Source organism: Pollicipes pollicipes, unplaced genomic scaffold (assembly GCF_011947565.3).
Source record: "Pollicipes pollicipes isolate AB1234 unplaced genomic scaffold, Ppol_2.1 Scaffold_4740;HRSCAF=5597_pilon_pilon_pilon, whole genome shotgun sequence".
In the NCBI taxonomy this organism is placed as follows: Eukaryota; Metazoa; Arthropoda; class Thecostraca; order Pollicipedomorpha; family Pollicipedidae; genus Pollicipes; species Pollicipes pollicipes.
Genome location: NW_023596545.1, coordinates 31,801,859 through 31,828,289, shown reverse-complemented (window position 1 = coordinate 31,828,289; position 26,431 = coordinate 31,801,859). Strand labels below are relative to the sequence as shown.

Below are 26,431 nucleotides of genomic sequence, written 5' to 3'. Positions count from 1 at the left end.
CTGGACTTATCGTGCGCGTTGAGGGGTCCCCGTGCATTGCCAGGAAGCGAAAGCCCCTCGCCCCTAAAAGCAGCCATAGTGCGACATTTAGGACGTCCATTTTAAGAAGGTTGATGAGTTCCAAGCATACATAAGAAAATATGTATGCATCCTTCACACATTTCATACATATCGAGTAAGTGTAAGTCATATCATATAAGGCACGCATGGCTATCAACCATTCACGTTATCATCATCTGCGGTGTCTCTGATCGTGTGCAACGTGTCATCACTCCAAGCGTCTGTCAAAGGGGTTGGATGGCCCACGCTTGTTGAGCGTCAATGCCTGTCCGACTCCTGGCAGAGATGAGCGCGACCTGCTGCGTCGCGAGGTGGACGAGCAGCGCCGGCTGCTCAAGAACTGCGTGGAGGAGGTGTTCGCGCTGAAGGAGGAGCTGACTCGTCTGCTGGCCACGCACTGTCCGCCGGCCGAGGCGCAGCGTCAGCAGAAGCTCTGTGAACGACTGGCGCGCCACGTAACAGAGATCGAGCGAGATGTGGCCGAGAAGGGCGCACGCGCCGCCCAGTGGCGCGCTGAAAAGGAGCAGCGTGAGGCGGCGCTGGCCGAACTGGAGGCCTCGCTGGAGCGGCAGCAGCAGGAGGCGCGCCGGCTGGCCGCTGAGCTGGATCGGGCGCGCACACAGGCCGGCAAACAGGTCAGCCGACTGGGCTGCGTGAGGGAGCAGCCTGCACACTTTTATAGGTGGCGCCACCGGTTCAGCCGTATTTGGTGTCCTGACAGCGGCTTGTGCAGGATTCTACGGGAAGAATGACGAGCGGGATACAGCATGCTCCAACTAAAACTGTGGGATAGTTTAATTTGTCAGAAAGCGCTCACGCATTTAAAAAAGCTTTCCGAATAGCTTTGTACGGGTAGCCTTGGGTTCAAAGTACCTGCTAAGCATAACTCGTTTCCTGCATCCTGAACCCACCACCCAAGTCATGCCACCCAGTTCAACGGATAATTTTGCATCCGCCCACTCGCCAGACAGGAATGGGGAGGATTTTACGTGCCGCACAATGCTGCGGCACGGCCGACCCGGGCCTGGGAGTGGGTGCTCCCGTACAGCCCGGGAAAGACCTGCAAAGGGATGTGCCCGCTGCCCCCCCCCCCCCCCCCCCCCCCCGGCACGATACGCCAGTGGGGTTGTCTCATCCTACTGGAATGGTTGTGTGTGTTATCAGAATCGCGTACCTTAACCTGACGTTTGTTTTTGCTTAGAACTCTAACAAAAACGCATGCGTATACTAGCCAGATGTGCTACAACTCGCCCTCCAGCTCTTATCATCAACTGAACCCCGTGAATTACAGCTTTCAATGCTTGAATGGCTGGCATAAATGAGGTCGATACATGACCGGGAACGCAGCTGTATGCGCCACTAACCCTCACCGGCCACAAAACTGTCGGCGACACTAACTGGATGGACCGCCTGGGGCGCAGCGTGGGGGGTGACCCGTGCCACTGTCGGTGTAAGGTGTCCAAACGACACAGCTATTCTACATAAGGAACACCCCCCGAAGACTTAACCTAGGCATTCAACAATGATGCCGGTGAACCTGGCAATTATATCAAACGTCAGGCACTCTCCCAAAAACGTTTTATGCGCTTTTGCGATAGTCTGCGAGTGACATGGAGTACCTGTCATCTGACATAAACTGGTCTGTCAAGACTATTGAAACCAAATGAGCTCACCGCGCTTTCACGCTCGAATTTCTGCTGTGCATCGGTGAGCCGATGCCTGTGGTCTGTGTCAACGCATTGTTCCACGTCAGTGAGTTGAGTTCAGAATGCTACGTGACGCCGGTATCTTGCAGGCCGAGGATAACCAGAAATCGATAACGGTGTTGGAAAATGAGGTGGACTCGCTCACCAAGGAAAAGGATGCGATGAAAGCCAGCCACGCAAAGGAAGTGGATCAACTGAAGAAGAGCATAAACGATGCGGAGGCGTCAGTTAAAAGTAGGCTGATCCATCCAGCCCGCGGCCACGTGCTCTCATTTGTATTAATCATCTTTTGATGGAGCTGCTTGCGGACATGAGCGTGACTTTCAAAAACAGCGCGATCCAGAACTCGTCACCAACGATGTTTATGGTATTTTGGATCCACTGCCATCAGGGGAGTGCAATTTGGCCGTTCAAGTCCGGCTCAGTGGTCGGGCTGCACCAGCTGCTTTGACTTTGGTTGATATATTTCGGCGTCTATTAACCTGTGTGAAATTACAAGCTAAAGTTCGCGAGTGACTCACTAGACTCGGTTGTTACCCCGGCTCGCACCGTCTTTGGCCTGACCATCACGGCGTGTGTGCTGACACGAAGGGTCATGTAAATCGGTGTTGCGCTGCACGCACCACGCAGGTAATATTGCCGGATCAACTTCGCCACCCTTCTCAGTATGTACACGAGTACATGAGTACATGTAGCTGTGGTGCAGTCAAAACAGTATAAATAATGTGTACAGATATATCCCCACCTCACAACCCGGAACCCATAGAAACGGTCAAAAGTGACGACTGCATGCTGAGGAACGGGCAAGGTATGTACGGTCAGATGTTTGAAACGCGGCACATATTTGACGCAGACATATTCGTTTGAGGAAGTAATTTGCCATTTAGACACGCTCACACCTCAACTGATGGCGTATGACAGACCTCGGACGAACAGCAGGCGTGTGTACCGTAGCAGGCGTGTGTACCGTGGCAGCCGATGCCGCCTGTCCACCGGCGCTGCTTCAGTGAGCGCACGCTTGTGCCGCAGCTGCCAGCGCCAGCCAGCAGCAGCTGATCGCGGCGCGCCGCGAACAGGACCGGCTCGCCCGTCAGCTGGCCGCCGTGCGTCAGCGGCTGGCCGAGCGGGACGGCCAGCTGGCGGACGGCGCGCGCCAGCTGACTGAGCGCACCAATCAGCTGGCCGAGGCCCGCCGTTCGGTCGAGGTCAAGGCTGCGCAGGTCATCGGCCTCAAGTCGACGGTAGGTGTCGCCTGCACCGATTCTAGACTGATGCTGAAATTCTGTTGTTTGTTCATATCTCACACCGATTTAAAGTCGTGGTCTCTCTTTGCCGTTAGTCGTTAGATCCTCGTAGACTTGTTTCTGTCATTTGAACTGCCGTTTGATGGGCAATCTACTGAAATCTGTCATGCAAAATCCTGATGCCTGGGTCGAGGACACTATTTGTTGTCATTACCTGTTGGGTACTGAACTCTCCAAAATTTTGATTCCTGAGAAAATTATATATCTGCATAAAGCTATGATCTATTTAGCGACAGGTCACATAATGTACAACATTGTCGCGTATGTAAAACATTTTAGCCACCGTTTTTTGTGTTTCATCCTCTACACACCTATGAAATGCCGCACCTAACGGCTGTAGTCTCATTTGGGAGGTCTGCGAGAACGGTGTTCCGCTGCACAGGCTTGTGAATGTTATTTACAGGCTGTTTATCGTTGATGCCTCACCTAAAATCTCCCAGCTCCACATGCGATTTCGATCAGTCCCGAACGCCTATATCGATGAATGGAGCCTCGTGTGCTGCAAGCGATTACTGTCTGTTTGATGGCAAATAAACTAGAATTGCAGCTGATCTCATCAGCGCGCGTGCTTAGATTTGCCTCCTTTCAGCTCCACGATGTCAAAGCAAGTAAAACTCAGCTGCAGAAGGAGCTGGCTCAGAAAGCCAAACGCGACGAGATGCATACCACGGCTATAGCCAAGAAGGACGGCATTATACAGGTACCTGGCGGCTTTCACCTGAGGAGCCTGGCCCTCGCGTCCTCCGACTTTGGCTACCCCGAGTTGATATTAATGCAAATCTCGCTGGATCCATTCCTGCTTCTCTCTCTGTGTACTGTTGCCATTGGACCATCCTGTGGGAGGATCCGTTTGTTATGTCGACTGTGGACGCAAACGCTCCACCCATCCAGCACAGATCCGTTTCCGTAAACAGAACCATCACACCCATGTATCCAAGCCGACTCCATGCTTGTCTGGCCGACAGAGGCAAAAGTCGAAGCTGGAGGAGGTGGCTAAGGACCTGAACAAGCTGAAGAGCGTTTTCTCCGACCAGGACCTGCCGGGACTCTGCGAATGCAATGAGGTGATGTCGTCGGCCGCCAAGCTGACAGAGCTGAGTTAGCCGTCGCGTCACCAGGCAGATGCTATCATCATTAGTGGACTTGTGATGGCTTCAACATCTATTATCGATGCTGGATAGTCGAAACTGATGCCATATATTCCGATTTTGTAGATCAGCTTAACATGAAGCCCTAGTGGAGCCCAGAACAAGAGCGGCGTAACCGGCTGATTATCTGGAGGGAGGGGGGGGGGGGGGGGGGGGGGTGGCTCTTGGCTTGCAGCACCGTGAGAGGCGAGGAAATGCGTCAGCATCAGTACATCAGCTTCTATTCGTGCCGCGCGGTGGGACCGGCGGCCGCCTCTGTTGGTGTTTGAGTGTTGGTGGACTGTGCCGCCCCACGGCTGACGGGCGGCCGTGACCGTGCCGCGACGGCTCACGGGCGCCAGCCGCCGTCGACAGGCGGCCGTCGGCGGCAGCCTGCGAGACCTGCGCGCGCTGCGCGGCGGCCGGCCGCCGCCCGCCTGCGCCGCCAAGCAGCTCCGCCTCACCGTGGCCGAGCTGAAGAAGCAGCTGGCGGCGGCGCACGGTACGGCCGGCTCGCGGGAAAGCGCTGCAGCCCAGACGCCGGCCAGCCCGGCGGAGCAGGGCCGGCAGACGGTGGGCTGGTCGTGTGCGCTCGCGTTGTCGCCGGTTTTCCGGTCGCAGATTCGGTCCAAATCGTTTCGTTGTTTGCGTCGCCGTGGGCTTCATGGTAAGAGGTGCGGGCTTGCGGGATACGACGGCTGTTGCGCTACCGACGCCCTGAGCCTTGGTTCCGCTCCGACCGAGACTGCATGTTTCATCCCTCACTCCCTCGCCGAGCGCCGTCTTCTCACCTAGTGACGCCATCCTCCCCGCCCACCCGGCTCCGCTGCTGCTGCGACGCCGTCTGACCTCGCGCTCCCGCCCCTGCCGCCTCTGGTCCTGCCCGCCTGTCCAGACCGCACCCGGCAACTGGAGACCAGCCTGGACGAGATTCGCCAGAAGCTGCCCCACATGTCGGCCGAGGCCGATCGAGCCTACATGGAGCTCCAGGTACGGGGCACGCCGGCGTGGTCTGCCGTCTGGCCGTCGACCGTGCAGCTGCCGCGTGCTCGCGTGCGCGTGGCGTGTTCTGCTCAGCTCCGCGCTGGCATGTGCCATCGGCGGCCGAGCTGCTCTTGACGCGTGCGGTTCGCCCCGGCAGGCTCGGCTGAAGGTGGCGCAGCAGGCCGTCACGCAGGCGGAGGCGCAGCAGAACGAGCATCAGAAGCGCAGCCAGCAGCTGCTGCTGAAGCTGGCCGCCGAAGCACGACGGCTGCGCGAGAGTGAGCAGCTGGTGCAGCGGCTGCGCCAGGAGAACAGGTGCGCCGGGCGCCCCCGTGACGCCCTCTTCGCCGTTCCCGGCCTCCGTGCCATGCCTGTGACGTCTAAGTCTCTGTCCCCGATCGCTGCGCCCCGTCCTCGGCTTGTGCCCTGTCCGGATGGCTGTGCCGCGCCCGTGACACCTGCGCCCCCGCGCCAGGTCTCTGCTGTCCAACCGGATGGAGTGGGAGCGCACGTCGAGCAAGCTGCAGGCGGCGCTGCACGAGACCATGCAGCTGACGGCGCGGCTGCAGGCGGCGCGCGCCGAGCTCGAGGCGGAGCGCAAGCTCACCACACAGATGCGCCGCCGCCTCGACCAGGTCGACTGCGACATGAAGGTGTGCCGTCCGGGGGGAAGGGGGAGGCGGTCAGGGGAGGGGGGGGGGGGAGAGTGAATGAGCCGGCGCCGCTCTGTGTGTCGGTGAACCGTAGGTTAGATCCGTGGCCAGCTAGTTCAGCTCATCCGTGGCCAGCTGTCAGCGTACGGAACGGGACTACGCTCGGCTGTGCAGCTGGCTTGCCTTTCCGCACTGTTGATAGATCAGCTCTGGTTCGTCGCTGCGCCCGTGCGATCCTCATCTGGAGAAGCGTTGACACTGGACAGCGGTGAAGAAGGCAGGAGCGGGACCGCGCGGTAAGGTGGCGCCGCCGCGATGTCGGTCGCCGCCCTGACTCCGCCGCAGGCCCTCGCGTGCTGACGGGCCGCTCCTGCCGTCCGCGCAGTCGCAGCTGGACGCGGTGGTGACGGAGCTGCACCAGCTGAAGCAGTCGTCGGGCCCCGCCGTTGACTGGCCCCGCAAGTATGAGGTGCTGCTCGACAGGTGAGGGCGCAGGCGGCGAAGAAAAGCGCAGGAGACACCGCCCGGCAGGCGAAGGTCGGCTGCTGCACGCCTGCTGTAGAGGCGCTGCCGACATCTTGTGATTGTCTGGTGGCGCCGGCAGGGACTCCTGGTGCAGGAGTTGCAGGATCTTTCCTGAATCCGCATCGCACTAGGACTATGATAACATGGTGTTCATGCAATGACGTGCTGAAGCTGTCCAGGTCAAAAGCATAAAGACGTAGGTTCTTTTATTTCCATTGATCAACCAGCACTTTTAGATAATAACTATTTTGTTAAGAGGAAAGCTAGTTCGCGAAGTTAGCAGGGAAGCCAAGCCATCTTATGCTGGGTGTCATGGTGGTGATGGGACCCTATGCCTCATATTCAGGCGGCCTGGGCGCCATGGGATGACGCGCTTTAATGTGGTGTGCCAGATGCCAGGAGTGGCAGGAGGAGTGTCTCGCGCGCCAGAAGGACTGTCTCAGCATGGAGCAGAAACTCGGCCTGTTCACCAGACAGGACGCCAACGCCCTGGAGAAGCTGGTCAGTCAACACGTGACGGTGGCCGGGGCTCTCATCAGCTCTTATGACACCCGCCTGAACAAACGAGGCATAACGCTTTCATCACCTCTTCGCGCCTCTCTCCAACCGTTCCAAGTAGCCTTCCCCACACACATTTTGTGCGAGCCTTAAACGCCGTTGCCCCACGGGTGCGCAGCAGCAGGTGTACTCGCGTGTCCCCTGTGCCGACACTAGTCCGCGTGGCCGACCGGTGGCACGCCGCCCTGTGGCAGGCGGAGCCGCCGCCGCCGACGTCGGCCGCCGGCGCCGTCGGCAGGCTGGAGCGCCAGCTGCAGGCGCTGCTGCAGACTTTCAGCAAGCAGACGCCGCCCGGGCCGCCGGCGCGCGCCCGCTCCGTACCGCAGATGCCGGCACCGGGCGCGCGCGGCGTCCCCTGGAGCTCGGCCGACACCAGCTCCGGCTCCATCGTCACCGCTGATGGGTGAGGTTCCGGCTAGTGGACGGTATGAATCAAGGGGCTGGGATAGCGACGGGAATGCAGCTTATTTGGGGGGGGGGGGGGAGGGGATCTTTCAACCACTACACGACTGAATGATTACAATGTCTATCAATGACCTGCCGAAGCTGTCACAGCACTGTAGTCATATTATGTCCTTTGGGTGGCCAGAACGTGGATACCTTTTCATGCTGCTGCACCACTGGCGTGGGATTCACCGCGCGTTGCGCCTCCCGCGCGCACGATCAGCTAATCAACATCCAGCCGGACGACGATCAACCAGCATATATGCGCCTTGGGCTGAGCAAAGCCGTCGGGCAGGTGGGAATGTCAGGACTCGGGGCCAAAGGGCAACGGGATTAGCGGTCAACGAAAGGCCGTGGGTTTATGTCAAGGTTATATCGCCAAATCGTCTTGCCGGTAGGGCGGCGCCACCATGCAGCGAACGGTCAGTCGCGCCACCGTGCAGCGAGCGGTCGGCGGCACCGCCGGCCGGCGGCGGCTCGCCTGCCCCCAGCCGCCGGGCGACGCCGCCGACCACGCAGCGTTCGGCCCAGACGTCGGCGTCGGTGCTGCTGCCGGAGCTGGCGCCGCTCATGCGGCGCGTGGCCGAGGTGGTGGTCGAGATGGAGCGGCAGCGCGACCAGCTGAGCGCGCAGGGCCAGCTGCTACAGCAGTACCGGCAGCAGGCGCGCCACTGGCCGCCGCCGACTGAGCGGGCTGCGGCCGCCCAGGTGAGCGGCGCCACGCCGTCAGCTCACGCCGCCGGTGCCGGAGGGTCAGGCGAGCACTGCATCAGGCCCTGCCCTCTGCACCCACCCGGACGGCGTACTGACGCCAGCAAGCGTCGGTGGGGATAACTCGATGCAAGTTTGCAACCACGTTACCCGGAGAGCGATACGAAAAGCGATAGGTGTAACCCGTCGAGAGAAGTTTAACCAGCTAACCGCCACGGTGTTCTAGTTGGGCACAAGAGTAGTTGCTGTATGTATAAAATAGTGGTGTAAGTGGTACCTGTGTTTTTGGTGCATAGATGTGGCTTGTCGCTGTTGTGGAATTGTGAGAAAATCCGGTTAAACGAAAACAGTTGAAAAGAGTGCCTTCAACGAAATAACCTGAATATCAGCACAGCCTACAATTACATTGGCATATCCTGACTTGGTTTTGATACGAGGAATACATTGAAATGCAGAATTTCATCGAAAGTTTGCGCATCAAATAGGATGTAAGTGCACCACCGTACTGTACCACTGTACCGCCCTCGGGCGCATGAGAAGTGCTAAAATTCACGGACAGATGGCAGCAGCATGTGGCATTGGGTTCGTCTGGGCCGTGTTGGTAAGACATTGTTTAAGTGAGCGATCTTCAGCACGGATGAGCCAATGCATGGACTTGAAGACTGCCCATCGGCCGGTGGACAGTTTCGTGAGTTTGTGGTGAAGACATGGAGAGACTCTCAGGGGGCTGGAATGGACACGAGTTCCCCTGCTAATAACTAAAATCCGTGCGAATTGTCCCCGTGTCCAAGGGAAATTTTGCCTCGAGCGGTCAAACGACGAAATGTGTTTTGTGTACAAGCAGAACACAGCCTCTGTTCGTATTTTCCTTGGGCTGCGGTATTGTGAACGGCATATCCATGCATCAGCAACACAGCCACTTCACTCGACATAAGCCAGCCATAATGGGGCCCCAGGGGCTCAGACCTCCACAACCAAGTTACATTTACAAATAAATGCTGCTTTCCGGTCAGCGTCGCTACAGAGGCGGCTCACACTGAAGCAGGCTCGCCGCCGATTGCCAGTAAGTACTACCTGGGCGTGGCAGTGAGCGCAGACAGAAGCCCGGCCCTGATCACACGGCCGCGCCGGCAAAGCTCGCCCAGAGGGCAGCGGGACGCGTACCGGGGGCGGCGGCTCGCTGGGCCTGAGCGGGTCATGGGAGCACTTGCATCGGCTTGCTGGGAAGACAGCTGCCATTGAGTACTCGTCGAAGGATGATGTGGACGGGGTGGGACATATAAAACGGTGTGAAAGACTGGTAATCGGCCGCCAAGCCCCAATAAACCATAACCGCAAATTAAAACCAAGAGAAGCAAGTAGAGATCGCTTGGTTGCTAGCATAGCTATGCGCTATGCCTCCTACAACTGATCATAGGACAGCGCAAGCAGGCACGCTATATATTATACGGTGTGCTCCGCAGACGCGTGGCGGTGAGCGGAGTCCAGCCATCGTCTTCATCCCCGAACCGGCTGATGCGCGCCGATGATGCTGACTGATTACCATTATTGACCAATTACTGGCGGATGATGCTAACTATTGACTGGCTGCTGCTGCTGCTGAGTGACCAGCCGATATGGCCTGTGGCTCCGTGCCGCCTTTACTATAGACAGCAGCCCTTTACCACACGTCGAGGGGAGCTCTCACCTTGTCTCCGTCCCTCGTTCCTGCCCACATGTCTGCCAGTGGTGACACGCTGCAGGTGCGCTGATCCGGCTTGCGTTGTGTTACAGCCGCCCGCCGCTGAGGACGACGAGGGCGAGGAGGAGGAGCCGTTTCGGGATGCCACTAGTGTCCCGCCCCGGCGGCAGGAGGCCGGCGGCGACGACGGACTGACGTCGGTCCCCGGCGGCGCGCAGGACGCCCAGGTCGGTGCCTGCCGCGGGGCCTCGTCTTCCACCAGGGCCTCCGGGCCGGCCCACCGCTGACGGGCTTAGGACCCCCGGGGTCGACCCTTCAGTGCTGTGGTCCACGTGCGGGCGGGGTTGTGCGACACCAGCTGTGCGCGGTGGCGGCCTTTTCATCTAGCCCTCACTCCGCTGGTGCGTTTCATATCAGGCGTTGCGTTGTTGCAGGCTGCACGAAACAGAAACAGGTAAGCTGAAAGGTATATGGGCCGCACTCATCATAACGTTAAGAACACATTTACCAAGACCATCAGCGCAGCCATTTCGGTTCCCACATTCTAACATCTTTTAAACGGTACCGTACTAAAGGCTGCCTGAAACACAGACGTCGAGAGCAAACAAGCGCAGAAACAGAGACGAAAGGTTTCGATGATTCGTGCCGAGCACAAGGCGAGAAAGTAGCTTTGTTGCAGGATACCCTGGGAACCCGTGCAATGATATCGTCTGACATGAATGCGAAAGGAGGGAGGCGGTAGCCAGTTGTGGTAGCTTCGACTCAGGTATTTTTTGACAGCGCTTGCCCCATTTCCCGCATGGTCAGCAGGGTTGGGATGACAGGTAACCGTTGGGGCTGGTTAGTGATTTTGGTGAATTTCGGTATAATCCTCCTGTTCAAAACCATACCACCATTGTATGACTGCGATGCTCTTAACGATCAATATTTCGTTGTTTGGAATATACAAGGGCTACTCATGGGTGCCGTTATCATGGGCCTGGTGCCGGTGTCTCCCCGCGTTGACGCCCGAGAGCGGCGGCGGCGTCCCTCAGACGCAGTCGGCGGCGAGCGGGCCGTCGCCGGCCGCCGTCGCTGACGATCCGTCGCGCCGCCGCCACCGCTCCGGCTCCCGACGCCGTGACCAGGAGCACCTGGAGCGGCTGGAGCACTTCCGCACGCTGCAGGAGCTGCTCAACAAGATGGCCGCCGCGCCTATCGACCTGCCCGGCCCTGGCTGCACGGTCAGTGTCCGCTGCCGTGCGTGGGAATGTGCAGTGCGTGCCGGCTGCCGTGCGTGGGAATGTGCAATGAGTGTCGGCTGCCGTGCGTGGGAATGTGCAGTGAGTGTCGGCTGTCGACTGTGGGACGTGCACGAACACCTGCTGTGTCTTGGCTGGACCCATGCTTAGGCCCGGGGAGCGTCAGTTGTACCGTTCCTGCATGTTATCTGTGTATGTCATCGGCGAGCTGACGTTATACCGGGCCTAACTGTGAGCGCTGTCTGAGTCTCCGGCTGTGTCTGAGTCCCGGTGTTGCGCTGACCTGCCTGCGACCGCCATCTGACCCCCGCTGGTGCCGCCAGGGGCTGGAGTCGGCCGTGCCGGATCTCACCGAGCTGCGAGCGCAGTGGCGCCGCCTCGAGACCATGGTGCGGGACGAGGCCGAGTCGGCGCGCACTCGCAGCGATGTCGTGCTCCGTCTGTCCGGCATCTCCGAGTCGACGCAGTGAGCGCCGCCTCGCGCCCCGGCGCTCCGTCCGGTCGGCGGACGCGGAGCCGTTCCGGACCGTCTCCGGAGGCGGAGCAGCGACGCGTGATGTCGGGCGCCGCTGCGTCCGGCCGGCGGACGCGGAGCCGTCCGGACCGTCTCCAGGGGCGGAGCCGCGACGCGTGATGTCGGGCGCCGCCTGTCCGGCATCTCCGAGTCGACGCAGTGAGCGTCGCCCCGCGCTCCGACGCTTCGTCCGGTCGGCGGACGCGGAGCCGTCCCGGACCGTCTCCGGAGACGGAGCAGCGACGCGTGATGTCGGGCGCCGCCTGTCCGGCATCTCCGAGTCGACGCAGTGAGCGTCGCCTCGCGCTCCGACGCTCCGTCTGGTCGGCGGACGCGGAGCCGTCCCGGACCGTCTCCGGAGACGGAGCAGCGACGCGTGATGTCGGACGCCGCCGCCGTCTGATCCTGGGCTCCAGGCGGACGGGTGGCGAAGCGGGGCCCACCGGGCGCGCGCGTCGTGCTGGCCTCGGTACGGAGCGATGCCGTGCGGTTGCAAGAAACATCCGTCGACTTCATCGAAATGAGAAAATCATTGGTAGAGCCGATAGCCTGGCGTCTGCATCCCCTGCGCGTGCAGGCGAACATCATTGGTCTCAATCGCCGACTATTGGTAGTGTGCGTCGGTCGCCTGTTCAGGAACGCCCACTATGGCGGCGAGTGCGCGCAGTGCTCACGTCCCCACCGGCTGCCGCCTGTTTTAGCGTCCGCCTGTAGCCGAGTTTTCCAAAAATCGTGCTCTCCATCAGCTCTATGGACTTTTCCCGGGAAATGTTTCTGTAGTCCGTGTACCGGCCTTGTCTGCGAATAAATTACCCCGCCGCGCAGCAGACTGACTGACTGATTGCCGCGCTAATAAGCTAGCTGCGCCGTCGCTAGCGTGTAGTGCCGGCGGACGACGGCGGCCTAGCCCGGCGGCGGCCCGCCTTGTCACCGCCGCCCGGCCACCGGCGGGCTGTGCCTGCGGCGGCGTCAGTATAGACCATCGGAAGCTCCGGCCGGCCGGCACTTCCGACGTTCTGTATAGGTTCCAGGTTCGGCTTCAGTTGCGGGGGAATAGCCTTACCGTCGCTCGTCCGTCTATTCAGCCGCGGCACTCCCCAACCAGGCTAGCCAAAAACTGGCCCGGGGCCGGCGCTCTCGGCCCCAAGCCGTGTTGGGTTCACTTCACGCCGGCGGTCACGGGCGCGTCAAGCAGCTGCGCAGTCAACACCCTGTCCACCGGCATATGGACCCGCACGGGCCACCCAAACACCAGATCGCAGCTGCGAGATCGCACGCCCTCTCTCTGCACAGTGGCAGGCCCAAGCCCGCCGCGCAGCGGCGACCCCGGTCTCATGAGGGCAGGCCAGGGGTCAGACCACTTAGCAGACAGCGCGAGCTCCATACGCCAGTGATAGCAGGCCAGCGGACAAAGTCAGTGGGGGAGTGCTGGAGGCCAAGTCGAATGGTGGCCTTTGTTGCAACAGGACGGGCAGTGCGGTCAGATGACTGGTGGAGAGCAGCTAGAGTTTCTGACACCACTACGAAAATACAGGTCGTGTCGCTCGGTCACTTGCGATCTGGAGCTCCGACATCGCAGCTGCTGTTGCGATATCGTTACTGCTGCAGAATGAGTTCCATGATCAGAATGGCACTGGAAGACAGGTGGAGCTCCGGACGCCGCAGTTGTAGGTCACGCGATCAGATGACTAGTGGAAGAGAGCTAGAACCCCGAACAACATTGTATCAGAGTTGAGAGTTACCACTAGAGAACAGCTGACTGGGTGGAGCTCGGCCTACCACAATAACAGGACAAGTCAAGTGGTCAGGTCATCCATGGACAGCTGGAAAGTCACACATCGCTAGACCGCGACAAATCACAGGGTAAATAGTACATCTATAGAGGAAAGATGGTAGTGTGGACAGGGGCGAAGCAATATATTTTGAGCTGGGGAGCATCATTTTCCCGGGGCTTCCTGGTCGACATAGAGTGCAATAATACAAAACGAAAAATGTCTGAACAATTTGCAGTAAGTACCGTCTTCACAACCTTGACATGAGAAGTGATAACCTTTCTGGTACGGCGTACCGGTCCAAGATTTTGTGTTGATCGTAATCAGGTCAGCTGTAACGTTAAGCTTTTATCACTGCTCCGCGGTGCGCGAGCAACAACAATGAATGTCTCTGCAGTCTCTGCATTCGTACGTTTCAACGCCATGCTTATCTAGGCACACTGCGTCTAACTCAGCGCCTCAACCTCAACAGCTCAGCCCCTTCCTCGCCTCTGCGTGCGCAGCTGTTTCTCCTCCTGAGCCCGCCTGTAGTGCTGCCACCTGGCCAGACGGTCACCAAAATCACTAGTTACGTCATTTCCAACGAGATGTCGCTGAGTGCACAAGTCGAGCCAACCGCCCACGACGCATCACAGTTACCGGCATGATGAAAACTGCCGAAAGGTGTGAATACACAAACAGTTATCTGCAGTACACGGCACATCTCATTCTCCGCAGTAACTAAATACTAACACTTAGGACATGGATACAGGGTGCAGACAAACACCGTCTCTCCCAAGCAGGGAAAAGAAAACTACCGATATAGTTAAAGCGATCATCCATCCTCTTATCCTCCGTCTTGCTTCATTCTGCGTCCTCGCGACACCCCGCTTGTCCGGGGCGGGCTGCATGCGTCAGCCACAAGTGGGCCGAGGAAACCGTGGGAAGGAGATCCCGACCGGATACCCAGCGCAAGTTACAGCTGGATGGTTGGCCCCCTAGGCGCATGCAAGTCCGCCCCCACCGTTAACCACTTTCCTTCATCCCATAACTCTGCAGTGATCATTTCTGGCCAAAAGGGGTCTGAACCAAACAACCCAACCAGACTCAGCAATACACGAAGCTGTACACGCAGCATGCGGCACATTTTGTTACATCTTTATCTCTTCACGGTCTGAAATACTTGTATGCATAGTTAGAGCACTGACTACTAACGAAACAAAATTCTGATATTTAGAACATTAGCCACTTAACTGTGCCACCTAAACAGCGACACACCTATTGAGGCATGTCACCGGTCAGGCATGTCGCGGGCCGAGAAGTTCCGCCCTGATTTGCGAAGGAGAGTGGAGGAGCCGCCAGGGGCTAGCTCAGAGGCACCACGCTCAGACACCGAGGATGATATCGGACCTGGGCTCTGAGCATTAGACGGGATCCTCAGAGCACCCTGCGGCGACCGTGGTGGTGTCACCGGCGGACTCACGCCACGTCGTGCCAGAGAGATCTGCTCAGACATCGGTCGGACAGGCGGATCGATCGCCTCCACCCCCAGCGGCGGTGGGGGCGGGTCACTGGCGCTCAGCAGCTACCGACGGTTACCGCGGTACAGCACGCCGTCGACTCGGACCCAGTACGAGCGCCCCCCCCCGCCCCATCTGCACGCACACTCCAGGTGACCACGCCCCCTGTCCGGGGAGGCGCATCCTCAAAGACTGGCCAAGACCCAGGGCGGCACCGCTCTGGTCTTTCGATCATGGTAGGAGGCCTCGCAGGCTCTCTGGCGCGCGAGTGTCTCGGAACTGCAGAGGGGTGGCGTGGGAGGAGAGCGGATCATAGTGTCGGTGAGAACGTGCAATAGATACGACCGAACAGTTTCTGTGCAAGAGAAATACCCATCCCTTCATTCGGAGTATTCCACCACATCATGAGTGCAAAGGGTAGAGTTTTACCATCTATAAATTTGCGGGGCGCATTTTTCACTTTTGACCGAACTTTCGACTTTACCGTTTGGCTAGGGTTATTGCAGACCGCTGGTTATGCGGCGGATGCCTAGGTCTCTGGTGAATGCACGGAACTTGCCACTGTTGAACGGGGGCTCATTGTCGCTCACCGTATCTATTACCCTGGCTGACCAGCGTCACCGGCAGGCCGTAACGAGCGAGCTGGGAGGTTGACGCAGCTGTGACCTGAGACACCGCGAAGCGAGTAAAGGGATTCAACTTCCACGAAATTTTGTGTAATAGTCCAGGAGCAGCAGATACATGGAAGCACGCAGTTAGAACAGATCCACTGCTCCTTTGTCAACGGCCTACGCAGAGCTTCGTGTGGGAGCAGCAGCTCAGGCGTCTGCGCGGGTCGATAGGCCAAACAAACCGGACACATTAGAAGAGCTTCTCTGATCATGACGGACATTCCTATCCAGAACACATTTTACCGCGCCAGTCGCAGGATTGACGCCACGCAGATGTAAGTTCTGTGGAGTCTAGTGATAGTGTCTTGCTGCTGGGGCGACGGCATGGTCAGACACTATCTCTAGTACAACAAACCGTCTTGTGTCGCCAGCTGCTCCCGGAAGGAGTGAAATTGTCATGTCATGTCACATGTCATGTCATGTCACATGACGTGAGTGAGCGGGAACAATATGTGACGGGCTGTCCCTCCTGTAACAGAACAGCACAAAGACCGGAACTGAACGCGTCGTGCTGGACGGTAGCCTCTGCACATGGATTAAAGAACTTCAAGACGTAGGCATTCGTCAAAAGCATCTTAACTTTGTAAAACGCGCTCCGGCACAAATGAGACCATAACCACTCGTTGCGCGACTGCGTCAGCGCGCGGAGAGGAGCCAGGAGTCGCGAGACATTCGGGATGTAGCGTGAGAGGAAGCCTGCAATTCCCAAGACCCTATTTAGACAAGACGCGTTGGCGGTGACTGAATGCTTCTGAACAGCCGCCACTTTTGCGGGATTTAGCCGCATACCACCATCCAACGTCAGGATATGACCCATCCAGTTGACCTCCGGTACCTCGTACCGGACCTTGTCTGGGTTCAGAACCAGGCTCCGGACGCGAACGCGATCAAGGAAGGCTACACACATCGTGATCGTGTCCCCGCTCCGCCTCTGCGAGCGACTCTCCCCTGCCGATGATGACCACGTCATCGGCGATGACCTCACGCCGCGGAGGCCGCTGACGAGACCATGCGCAGCCCTCTGCCAGATTCTGGGCTGGGCTTGAGGCCGTGCGGCAGGCGGCTTCATACATACCTACCGAATGGGGTGCGGAAGCGGCACAAGCGGGCCGAAGCATCAGTCAGTCCAATCTGCCAGAGTGCACCCGCGGCGCCTAGCACACTGTACACTTCGGCGTGGCTCGCACGCGCCGTCACCTTGTCCACCGTCGGGGTCGGTAACGATCTCGACGCACCGCTTTGTTCAGGAGACGCGGATCGATGCGCAGCCTGGTGTCCCCTGACGGCTCATCTACTACCAGCGGGGTGCGAGTCCATTCAGTTGGTTCGAGGATAGGGGACATCAATCCCAGTGCGTCGAACTCGTCCAGTTTATTTTTTAGTTTGTCCCTCACGTGAGTCCGAGCCCGGGGGCGGGGAAGCATCTACGACTGGAGCCGCCGCCGAATCAGTGACAATCTCGTGATTGTCCACGATGAGAACGACTCTGTTTTGATGGAATACGTCTCTATATGCCGCGATAATCCGAGACCGACCGCCGAGGAAGCGGCTGAAGGTGTGTGTGTGTGTGTGTGTGTGTGTGTGTGTGGGTGCGTGGGTGTGTGTGTGTGTGTGTGTGTGTGTGTGTGTGTGTGTGTGTGTGTGTGTGTGTGTGTGTGTGTGTGTGTGTGTGTGTGTGTGTGTGTGTGTGTGTGTGTGTGTGTGTGTGTGTGTGTGTGTGTGTGTGTGTGTGTGTGTGTGTGTGTGTGCGTGTGGGGGGGGGACTGTTCGTCAGAGGGGCCCCGGGTTTCACACTGAAATAGACATAGTCCAGCGGGTCACACCGATCAGACCGAGGCACAAAAAGGCTTTCAAACTGAGAATCGCTCTATCGCATATTCCACAACTTTGCACCTCAATACACATACACTTTCAGACACAAGGTTATGGAACTGCAAGTCGACTTTGCAATCACAGTATACAAGTCTCCCGTCATACAGGGCAGAGGCATTATACACAGGCGCAGTCGCGCTGTGCTGGCACCCCCTTCGGCACGGATATAATCTGCTCGAGGTAGCGCATCGCATTCCGCGCCTGAGTCGATCAAAAGTGTCACTGGAGCCCCCGGTGCTGTGTACAAAGTTTTATGAGCCTTACCTGTGGAGCCATCATCGGCCGCCGGCATGACGCCGAGCAATATCGCCCCGCCGCCGTCTGTGGTGTCTGGCTGGGCCTGCACGACGGCCGCTTGGAGCCGGCCGAACCCGCGGCCGGACGCTGGTTCCCGCGGCTACCACCGGCCAGGCGGCGGCGCTGTCGTCGGCGAACCGCGCCGACTGCCGGTCGGCTGCATCACGGTGGGGACATACGGGGGCCTCGCGAAGTGGCTTGCCGCCTCCGCACGTCAAACATTCCTCTCCCCACGCCGGGCACAACCGTCTGTTCTTGACGTGGCGCATCCCACAAAGCTTTCACAGCGAGAGTGGGCTGATAGCATAGCACAGCTCTCCCGCGGCTGCGGTGACGGGGGGAGGGGGTGGGGGTCGTTTCCACCGCCATCATCAACGTAAAGTCCTTTTTTGCAAAACTGCCAACATATCTATACGGGAAGCATAATTAACACCCCAAATCAAGCAGTCATAACCGAAATAGGGGGAACTAGAGTGTTATAAACAGATGTTACGTTTTGTCAATAAAGTACCTAATCCCACTAATTACTTCATTACCGCTTAATATGCTTGCAACGAGATTAGTGCGAGACGTTTATCTAAGATATTTGTCCATGAGTACACCAAGTCATGTGATTAGCTTTTTTCTCCTCAAAAGGTGAATTGTTAATGTGTACATTTAGCTGGAAATGCGAAGAAAGGGTTGTGTATTGTAGTGTAATTTTTTGATGCGTTGGGTGAAAGAAAATTGATACTAAGCCGGGAGTTCAGGAGGTTTTGACACTCATGTGGACCTCCTGGATCATCAGAACGTCAAAGGATTTCTTGCTATGACTTGATGCAGGTTACGGGAGGTCACTTACCTAGAATGACCTAGATCAACTTTTTGCTTTTGGGAGCATACCGTTTGCGTGAGGACTTGGCATCGGTTGTAGATGAAACATAAAAACAATCTCAAGTGCTTTCTGTCATTTTCACTTCCCTAAGGTCAAATAAGGTTACTGACCTAATATGAACACCTGCCATCTTTTGTTTACCAGGAGTTAAAGCTAGGTTACAGCTGGTTGCGTGCGAATGGCTGAGGACACTTCAACCCGCGGGCTTGTGTTTCAACTTGTTTGACCTTGCTTGACACAAAGATCATGATACAAGGACTCGATAATGAAAAAAATAATTCACACGAAGATCCACTTACCCTCTGAATTTGGAACCTGTAGCAATATCAATTTTTTAGACGCCAGGTGGGAAAAACTGAACTAACCCACACGAGCGTGTCGCGTTCTACCGACCACCCGGGCGACACAACTTCTTTTTTTCTCATGCTTTAAGACGGGTAGACAATAGCTGTAGACAACTGAATAGCAGATCGTTTGACATAAAGCATTTAGATGTACTTTGTAAGGTCGCCAACCTATGGCAGGTCAAAGTCAGGCCACGGTTTCAGCGAGGGCAACTTCTAGGGAATCGTCCAATCTGATACAATAACGGAGTGTTTGGCGAAGCCATACATCTCTTAAATGCTTTCTTAGGCACATAAAATATTGAATGAACAAATTACGTTGACCTAAGGTCAGGTATAAAGGTCGGACCAAGGTCACAACCAACCTGATTTACTTCTCTAGGGCCTGCTGTATGGGTTCGCTTGTGGTGCTCATTTCGAATTTATCGACGACAGGAATCGTATTAGACATCTTCCATTGACTTCTTAGATGTTGGAAAAGGTCATTGACCTAAGATGACCGGGTCAACATTTTGTTTTAGGAACATACTGCCTAGCGTACTTTTTGTCACCTATTCAAATGCAAAACTCAGAGCAGTCTTGTATGATTTTAGTCATCATTACTTTTAAAAGGTCAAAAAAGGTCACTGGCCTCAAATGAGCTTTTGACCTTTTGCTTAGGAACAGTTGCCTAAATTCTGGGGGCACTTTGGAGACCAACCTGGGATTTGGCCTTTTTTGACCTTATTCAACCTAAAGGGCATGACCCAGGAAGCTCAAACTTTGACCTAAGTGAGTTCACGTACAGGTCAAGACACCCTGTAAATTTGGTGGTTTTAGCTTTCTTAGTTCTTGAGATCTCAGCGGGGGTCAAATTGACACCCCACCCGAGCGAAGGGTATCTAGCCGGCCACCCGGGCGCGTGTTAAGTAATAGGAATAATTAAATATCGGCCTTTGTACCGCTAACATTTTTAGCAACACAAACCTAAATTGATATCAAATTTGGAATGAACGGAAGGCATGGTAAACAGAGGAGAAACCTGTCAGTTCTGCTACACCAAGGAAGTACCCGGCAAACTTTCACTGCGGAAGAGTTTTGTTCCATGATCAGATACCAGTACGTCACTTTGCGTTCGTGCATTTGGTCCCATGAAGCCAATTCACAAAGTAACGCAAATTTAAATGACGAACAGACACACGATGACGAAACAAAATTGACTTCGAAATGACGATGATTGAAACTAACGATGACGACGAAATTACACCTGCAAAGTACATATTGAGAATAAAATGATGTGATGCTTTGATAGTCATGGCGATAAACCATGCGTTTTGCAATGCTCAATCTTTTTGTGCCTTCAAATATGTGGCTAAAGTAAGTCATGTCTAATAATGCTAGCGTGGAAAGGGCTACCCAACGGGGAAGTCTTCCGGCCAAATTTTGTTAGTGTTTACCGATGCTTCCACTAGCCCACGCAGCTAAGAATCACAACATTTCCATCTGTGTTTGCGTCTGTCAATGACAGGTGAGCAGGTGGTCACTTCGTGTCCGTCCGTTGGGGCACGTTCCTCGTTCGCTAAATAGTTACCGATCTTCAACACCGGGCATACGGTAGCGCATGGAAAGATGCATTTCAAAAAGTACGGAGCTATTGCTGTTACCCTCAATCATTTTCTAGAAGTACCGCCACCGGAGGCGAAAATGAATTGAGGTAAGATCCGAAAGACCCAGGGTCCTTAACGTCAAATAGAAGCTCATTATGACTGACCCAGGGTCGTCCATGGTCCAGCATGGTCCACTGGAGAGCCTTTGCGGCGAGCCCTGGGTCGTTGTGACCAGCTGGTGTCGGTTCCTGTCAGTGTCGTCAGAGTGTCTATATCCGATGTCGCACTACTCGGTCACGGTCGCCGGCACACACCCCGGTTCCCACGACTGTGTTATTTATTGACGGCCGCGCTTTGTAGTGTGGTGATCTGGAGCTCCGTGTCACGGCCCGCGCTAGGGGAGGGGAGGGGGGGCAGGTCGATACGGGTGACCCAACCGCTGCCGGAGAAACTGGCAAACTGCTAAGGAGTAATTAAGGACGTGTCTCTTAGCTGATTTCGTTTAACGTGACCCGTTTACAGCATGCCACGACTTTGGTTGGTAGCATGCTCCGGAATGTTTGAAAAGTCTAGCGTCCGTACGCACGTGATGCGCTTCAGCTGCTTTAAACCACTGCGTTTTTGCGTCGTCATCACCACATCCTGCTCATACACTTTGCATGTAAGTATATTTGTGTGCAGGTAAATATCTATTCATAATTTTGGCCTATTCACAATATGGACATTCCGGTACCTTCTTCAATCCCAATAAATAGACAAATCGACATGTTTGCCTTCGGAAATCCGAAAGGAAGGTCGTTCGTCAAAAAAATATATGGACGATGTGAATACAGGCGAGGATAGATATCGTGCAGGACCACCATTACCATGTCATGAGAAAGCTCTGAATAAATATTTGATAAGAAACAGATCGTTTGGCCAAAGGATATGCTGTGAGCCAATATCGCACTTGGAAAAGATCGCATTCACGAAAGAGCGTGGAAAATAAAGTTTCATGATCTAGCATGGTAGTAGCTCAGCTAGGTATGTCTTGCAGGTGCAGGTCACGCTGTACTAAAAGACATTAGGTTATGTTGCGTTAGGTTGGAGTGAGCGTTCAGTTTTATTTACGATTTATGACATAATTATGTCAGGAAATTGGCAAGTCTTGTAAAATGAACCGAAGCGACCTTATATGAACGCTACGAGCATACACATGCGCCACAATACTTAAAGCTACCAGTGAGTAAGTAATCACTCCGTAGAGATCATCGAGTAACTCACAATAACATTCGAAGACTGATTACCAGCTGAAACACATGCTTATGGTTTAATGTTTGGTAGCTGTAGTAGGTTTTTACCTCCGCCGCTCATGCCCGCACGTCAAATTGGTTGCGCTTGGAAGACAAGGGCGCCCGGTCCCACAAGTCAGCAAGAATAAAATAATCGCGACCAGAGAGCAGCGATCTACCTAAAATCCTTGGCCCAGGTCATCTCAGGGGGGCTCCTCGATGAGGGCGATCTCTGTGATGGCCACAAGGCCGGTGTGATTGGGGCTGACCTCCACGCGCAGGCACTGCACACCAAACGGCATAAGCCGCTCGAGTGCCTGTGCGTCCACCGCCCCGCTGGGGCCGAACTCGTCTAGCAGCGTCCAGTCGCTGCACTCGGCGCGGTCGGCCAGCAGCTGGCGCAGCTCGCCGGCGGCCAGCAGCCGGCCCTGCGTCAGCCGGTCCCGCGGCCGCTGGCCTCGCGCGTAGCCGTACCCGCTGACGACGACGGCGCGCAGCAGCCGCCGCGGCTGCACGAGCGCCACGTCCAGCGTGCCGGCCACGCCGCGCCGCGGCGCGCCCCAGAAGAGGCCGGGCGCGGCGCTGTAGGCGTACGCCGCCAGGTGGCCGGCGTGCGGCTTCATGTTGGTGACGACGTCGGCCGGCGGGTTGCGCTGGTGGAAGCGGCGCGGCACCGGGCGGAAGCTGCGGTCCACCAGCTTCTGCGTCTTGTTGGCCAGGCTGGAGCGGCGTCCGATGTGGTTGAAGAGGGAGGGCACGCGGCGCGTCGGCGGCCCCGGCGCGTCCACCATCATGGACAGGAAGTGACTCATGATGAAGTCGACCGGCTGCTCTTCGCGGAACAGCAGCATCAGCTGCACCAGCCGCGGCAGGGTGGCGGACCGCACCAGGTTGCCGATGATCATGAACTGCGTGAACTTGAGGCCCACCCAGTCGTGGCCCCTGCGGTAGGGGCAGGCGTTGTGTCAGTGTATGACGGCAGCGACTACCCGGCGGCGGCGTCACGGCCTATTCCCTTGCCACCAAGCTGCCGCCACGAGGCTGCTGCTGCGACGCGTGGTTTGAGTGGCCCCGGGTACAGGTCAATACGTACTGGGAGGCCAATTTGACCACCCGGAGGCTTTTACAGAGTAATTTCCGAACGGCGTGACGCAGCGACGCCTAACTTTGCATGCCTGCAGGCAATTAAAAAGTAGGTGTTTGGTATGCAAAGCGAAATGAGCTTTGTAGCGTAGCTGACCTATGGTAGGTCAAAGTCAGGCCGTGGCTGTCAGCGAAGGCCATTTCTAGTGAACCGTTCAATCTGATGCGACAGCGGGGTGTTCGACAAAGATATGCATCTCTCGAGAGGGTTTCTAATGTAATAACAAAATTGAATGTATCAATCACTGACCCTAAATGAACAGCAGTGACCCTTTTCTTAGAAAAGGTATCTAGGTTCAAGGCAGTTGTATGAGGTCTGGGAGCTCTTTTGACATCAATCTGGAGCCTGACCTTGTTTGTTCTTATCTAGCCGAGTAATAAATACCTCCGAAAGAGAGCCAGAAACGCTAAGTTCACGAGGTAAGTAACTTCGTGTGATCTCAGTTCGGTCAATTTTCAAGGTTGCCAGGTTTTTAGCATCGGGTCAAATAAAATCAGCCAAAGTCAGACTACAGAACGCTTCAATGTCCTCCGTTAACCTCTGAAGCTACAGTTCGGGTTCCCACAGACAACAACCCTGCTAGTTTGGCAGGGCTATCTAAAGCTAATACAGGCACGCCCTTCATTCCTAGGAAACCTGCACGTCTTAAGAAACTGACAATTAGCTTCGCTCTTTAAGTCAGCGGACCCTCACGACACGAATACGGCCAACGGCAGCTTACAGCCTTGCACTGAACTGAATTCATAGCCACGTGGCGAGCATCCGAAGCCATCTGCCCCGCGTGGCACAGCGATATCAAATGCGGCGTGGCAGACAGATCACCTTCGTTGCAAAATGCTAAGGCCAGCCACTATTCTTGTGACTGGTAATGAGCCTACTTATTTGTTATTTATTCTGCGTATGTAAAGTGAGCCTTAGCTGAAAAAATATGTGAAAAGCACTGATCCGATAGACATTGGAAAAGCACAAAGTCACCACGGATACGTGACGTCAGCACTGGTATTATGTAGTTGATGATCTATTTCTGTCACCTGCTAGAACTGTCCCGATTTAAGCTGCTATCCTTGGGCCAATTTGTGGCAGAGCTTGCTCAGACAGCGGAACGCCAATATTTCAACATACGCAACACAAGCTGATCTACACAGGTTTACGCTGCGAGCGTTAGGGATTACAGACCAATGCTAAGCTTTGAGTTTCTTCTAAAGGGGACAGTTTGTTGTAATTTGCTTCTTCTTTCGCAATTTTGTCACCACATAGCTCGCAAAAGTGCCCATTTCCATCACCGATTGTGTGCTTTTAATCGGTAGCTTTGTTCACCCTCGTGCACCTATACAAAGTCTAGCGCGGCTACATCGCGCGGTTTAGAAATTATTCTGGAAGAGCCTTCGGAAGGGAGAGGGGGTAAATTGTTTCACCTCTGACCCGAGCGCGTGTTTATGAACAGTCTCCACATATTGTCAGTAGCAATCAAAGCTGAAATGCAGATCACTCAAAAGACTGACTGCTTTATCCTGCAATACAACGGGTTTCTGCAAAAACGTAAGAGGGAGTTGCAAGTTCCCCATATATCAATCTTTACGTGGTTTACATGGTGGATTTTAAGAGGACTAGTCAGAACACTAAAAGATCAGTGAGAGTGACAAATTTTCGGCAGGCTTGGACGGAGGCAGCCATCGCTGCATCAGTGGTGATACAGCACTGATCAGTAGCGCATGTGGCCTGTGCAAGTCACCTGTGCATGTGAATGAAGTCACGGATGGCCGTCAGGTAATAATGACTGGTGATGATGTCATCTTCGAGGACCATGTAGAATTCCGAAAGCGGTTGACAGTAGGAGAAAAGAAAGGCGAAGTCCATCACCTGGAATGAGACGAGAGACACTATGGCAAACACCAGCCAGTGAGACATGATTAACACGATGCGACAAAAAAAAAAACCAAAAGAAGGACAGAGCCGCAAATGACGCGACGTAGCAGTCTGAGCACCGGAACACCACATCTACATACAGATTATTTACGGCACCGGTTTGAGCGCAAGAGGAAGAAAGAGCTCTCTGTTCATATCGTGTACTATAGAGTTCGACTCTCTCATGGGCAGCCTCCAGTGGGGTTGACATGCGCTCTTACACACACATACACACACACACACACACACACACACACACACACACACACACACACACACACACACACACACACACACACACACACACACACACACACACACACACACACACACACCACACACACACACACACACACACACACACACACACACACACATGTATATATATAGGAACACTCCTTCTAACAATATCGTTAGGACGAGAGTCCGAACCTCAAACGATGCAGATGCACATCAAGAAGGTTGTTGGTGCTGAATCAGAGGCCGTATATATATATATATATATATATATATATATATATATACCTACATATAGACACATGAAAAAACGATACCTGATTCAGTACTAACAGACTTCTTGATGCATCGTTTTATGTTCCGAGCTTCCGATTTAACGATACTATTAGAAGGAGTGTTTCACATTTGTATGGATCTTGAGTCAAAATAGCCACATTGAAGATCATTATGTGCAGTTCACAGCACTGTCATTCCTGAAACCTATGCCCCTCTAGTGTCTGAGCTGCACGCCCGCGTAAAGATGCAGACTATTCCGTGCATTATATATATGCTGCATTGCCGTTCGTCCCAGGCGTGAAGCGTCGTCACCGACCTGTCGCCCGGCCGTCGCTCGTCAGCCCCGTACCCCACGTGCGCACGTACGGTCATGGTTGACTGGAGCTAACAGTCACATACTAACCCGACTTTGCCCGTACTGCTGACGCGTGACTACTATTGCCGCTGGTGCATTTGGTGGCCCCACGGCTTGCCTGTCGCCTGTTTAAGAAACCCCAGTCAAATGAAACCCCCGTGGAATCCCTGTGCTTAAGAAACCCGTGCACCACATGCTTGAATCTCTGTGTCTCTAGGCGGCGTAGTCAGTGGTCATGCTCTCAGGTAACCTGTTTCGTTCTCCAGGTGACCCGATGGGCCGGATCATTGAATGTGCGCCGCCTGTCGGTGAAGTTCAGGTCCGGGTACAGGTCGTCCGGCGCTCTGATGAACTGCAGGAACCCGTCGGTCACGTGGGCGGCGAACTGGCTGGCCAGCTGCCTCCGGCGCGCCTCCCTGCCGGGCACCAGAGCGTAAGGGGCTCAGTTCTTGCTCGGGGCTCAGGCAGAGCGCCAGGGGCTGGTCCCGCACAGTATTCCTGTCGGTTCGCCAAAGGGTCGAGGTCAAGTGCCTACCGGGACAGTCAATGCGTAGTGGTGCGGCCCTTGCCAGGTCGGGCCAGCCAGGGAGTTAGGGCTTAGTCTCCACCAGTGCTCCAGATGAGTCAAGGCCGTGGTCGAGGTGCCGCGCGCTGAGTGAGACGACATCAGAGGTCGGAAGTAAAGTTTCTGGCGGAACATTAGGCTTGAGATGAATGCCTCAGGCGAGGTCCCTGACTTAGAGTCAGACTCATGCCAGAGCTCAGTATCTGCTGGTCTTTTAGCCATAGGAAGATCATCAGAATTGAACGGCACGTGCAG

The 26,431-nt window shown here is 55.6% G+C and overlaps 4 protein-coding genes and 1 long non-coding RNA gene across 5 annotated transcripts in view; 4 read left to right on the top strand and 1 right to left on the bottom strand.

Moving 5' to 3' along the window:
- Positions 1–345: 345 nt before the first annotated feature.
- On the top strand, positions 346–4,173 carry LOC119098209 (stress response protein nst1; the record flags this gene model as incomplete). The annotated part of the gene is given in 5 exon segments (XM_037221136.1): positions 346–695; positions 1,856–2,000; positions 2,796–2,869; positions 2,924–3,007; positions 4,036–4,173. Coding segments are annotated over 5 exon segments (791 nt in total), but the record flags the coding sequence as incomplete, so codon positions are not given.
- A 456-nt stretch (positions 4,174–4,629) lies between these two features.
- Positions 4,630–7,324, top strand: LOC119098208 (uncharacterized). Its single transcript, XM_037221135.1, has 8 exons — positions 4,630–4,699; positions 5,093–5,187; positions 5,339–5,496; positions 5,657–5,834; positions 6,220–6,317; positions 6,752–6,860; positions 7,112–7,131; positions 7,195–7,324. Exons 2-8 carry the CDS (start codon positions 5,149–5,151, stop codon positions 7,322–7,324), a joined length of 732 nt encoding a protein of 243 aa, XP_037077030.1. The 5' UTR covers positions 4,630–4,699; positions 5,093–5,148.
- Positions 7,325–7,927: 603 nt separating this feature from the next.
- Positions 7,928–10,040, top strand: LOC119098207 (uncharacterized). Its single transcript, XM_037221134.1, has 2 exons — positions 7,928–8,069; positions 9,846–10,040. Exons 1-2 carry the CDS (start codon positions 7,932–7,934, stop codon positions 10,038–10,040), a joined length of 333 nt encoding a protein of 110 aa, XP_037077029.1. The 5' UTR covers positions 7,928–7,931.
- An 808-nt stretch (positions 10,041–10,848) lies between these two features.
- LOC119098542 (uncharacterized) lies at positions 10,849–12,335 on the top strand. Its single transcript, XR_005094256.1, has 2 exons — positions 10,849–10,976; positions 11,318–12,335. It is a non-coding gene; the product is annotated as an uncharacterized LOC119098542 (long non-coding RNA).
- A 9,562-nt stretch (positions 12,336–21,897) lies between these two features.
- The window catches only part of LOC119098206 (alpha-1,3-mannosyl-glycoprotein 4-beta-N-acetylglucosaminyltransferase C), a 5,993-nt gene continuing 1,459 nt past the window's right edge, over positions 21,898–26,431 (bottom strand). The window contains exons 2-5 of the mRNA XM_037221132.1: positions 25,862–26,027; positions 24,571–24,698; positions 22,249–22,636; positions 21,898–22,089 (exon numbers count right to left, since the gene is read on the bottom strand). Of these exons, the coding sequence (XP_037077027.1) occupies positions 21,898–22,089; positions 22,249–22,636; positions 24,571–24,698; positions 25,862–26,027 (874 nt within the window). The remainder of the gene's footprint in view (positions 22,090–22,248; positions 22,637–24,570; positions 24,699–25,861; positions 26,028–26,431) is intronic.

What these genes read in the sequence shown, in the direction of transcription:
- LOC119098208 (XM_037221135.1), top strand. Translation starts at nt 5,149, where the DNA reads ATGTCGGCCGAGGCCGATCGAGCCTACATGGAGCTCCAG. An exon ending in CGGCTGCGCCAGGAGAACAG is followed by an intron (nt 5,497 to 5,656) that starts GTGCGCCGGGCG and finishes CCCCCGCGCCAG; the next exon opens with GTCTCTGCTGTCCAACCGGA. An exon ending in TATGAGGTGCTGCTCGACAG is followed by an intron (nt 6,318 to 6,751) that starts GTGAGGGCGCAG and finishes GTGGTGTGCCAG; the next exon opens with ATGCCAGGAGTGGCAGGAGG.
- LOC119098207 (XM_037221134.1), top strand. Translation starts at nt 7,932, where the DNA reads ATGCGGCGCGTGGCCGAGGTGGTGGTCGAGATGGAGCGGCAGCGCGAC. An exon ending in AGCGGGCTGCGGCCGCCCAG is followed by an intron (nt 8,070 to 9,845) that starts GTGAGCGGCGCC and finishes GTTGTGTTACAG; the next exon opens with CCGCCCGCCGCTGAGGACGA.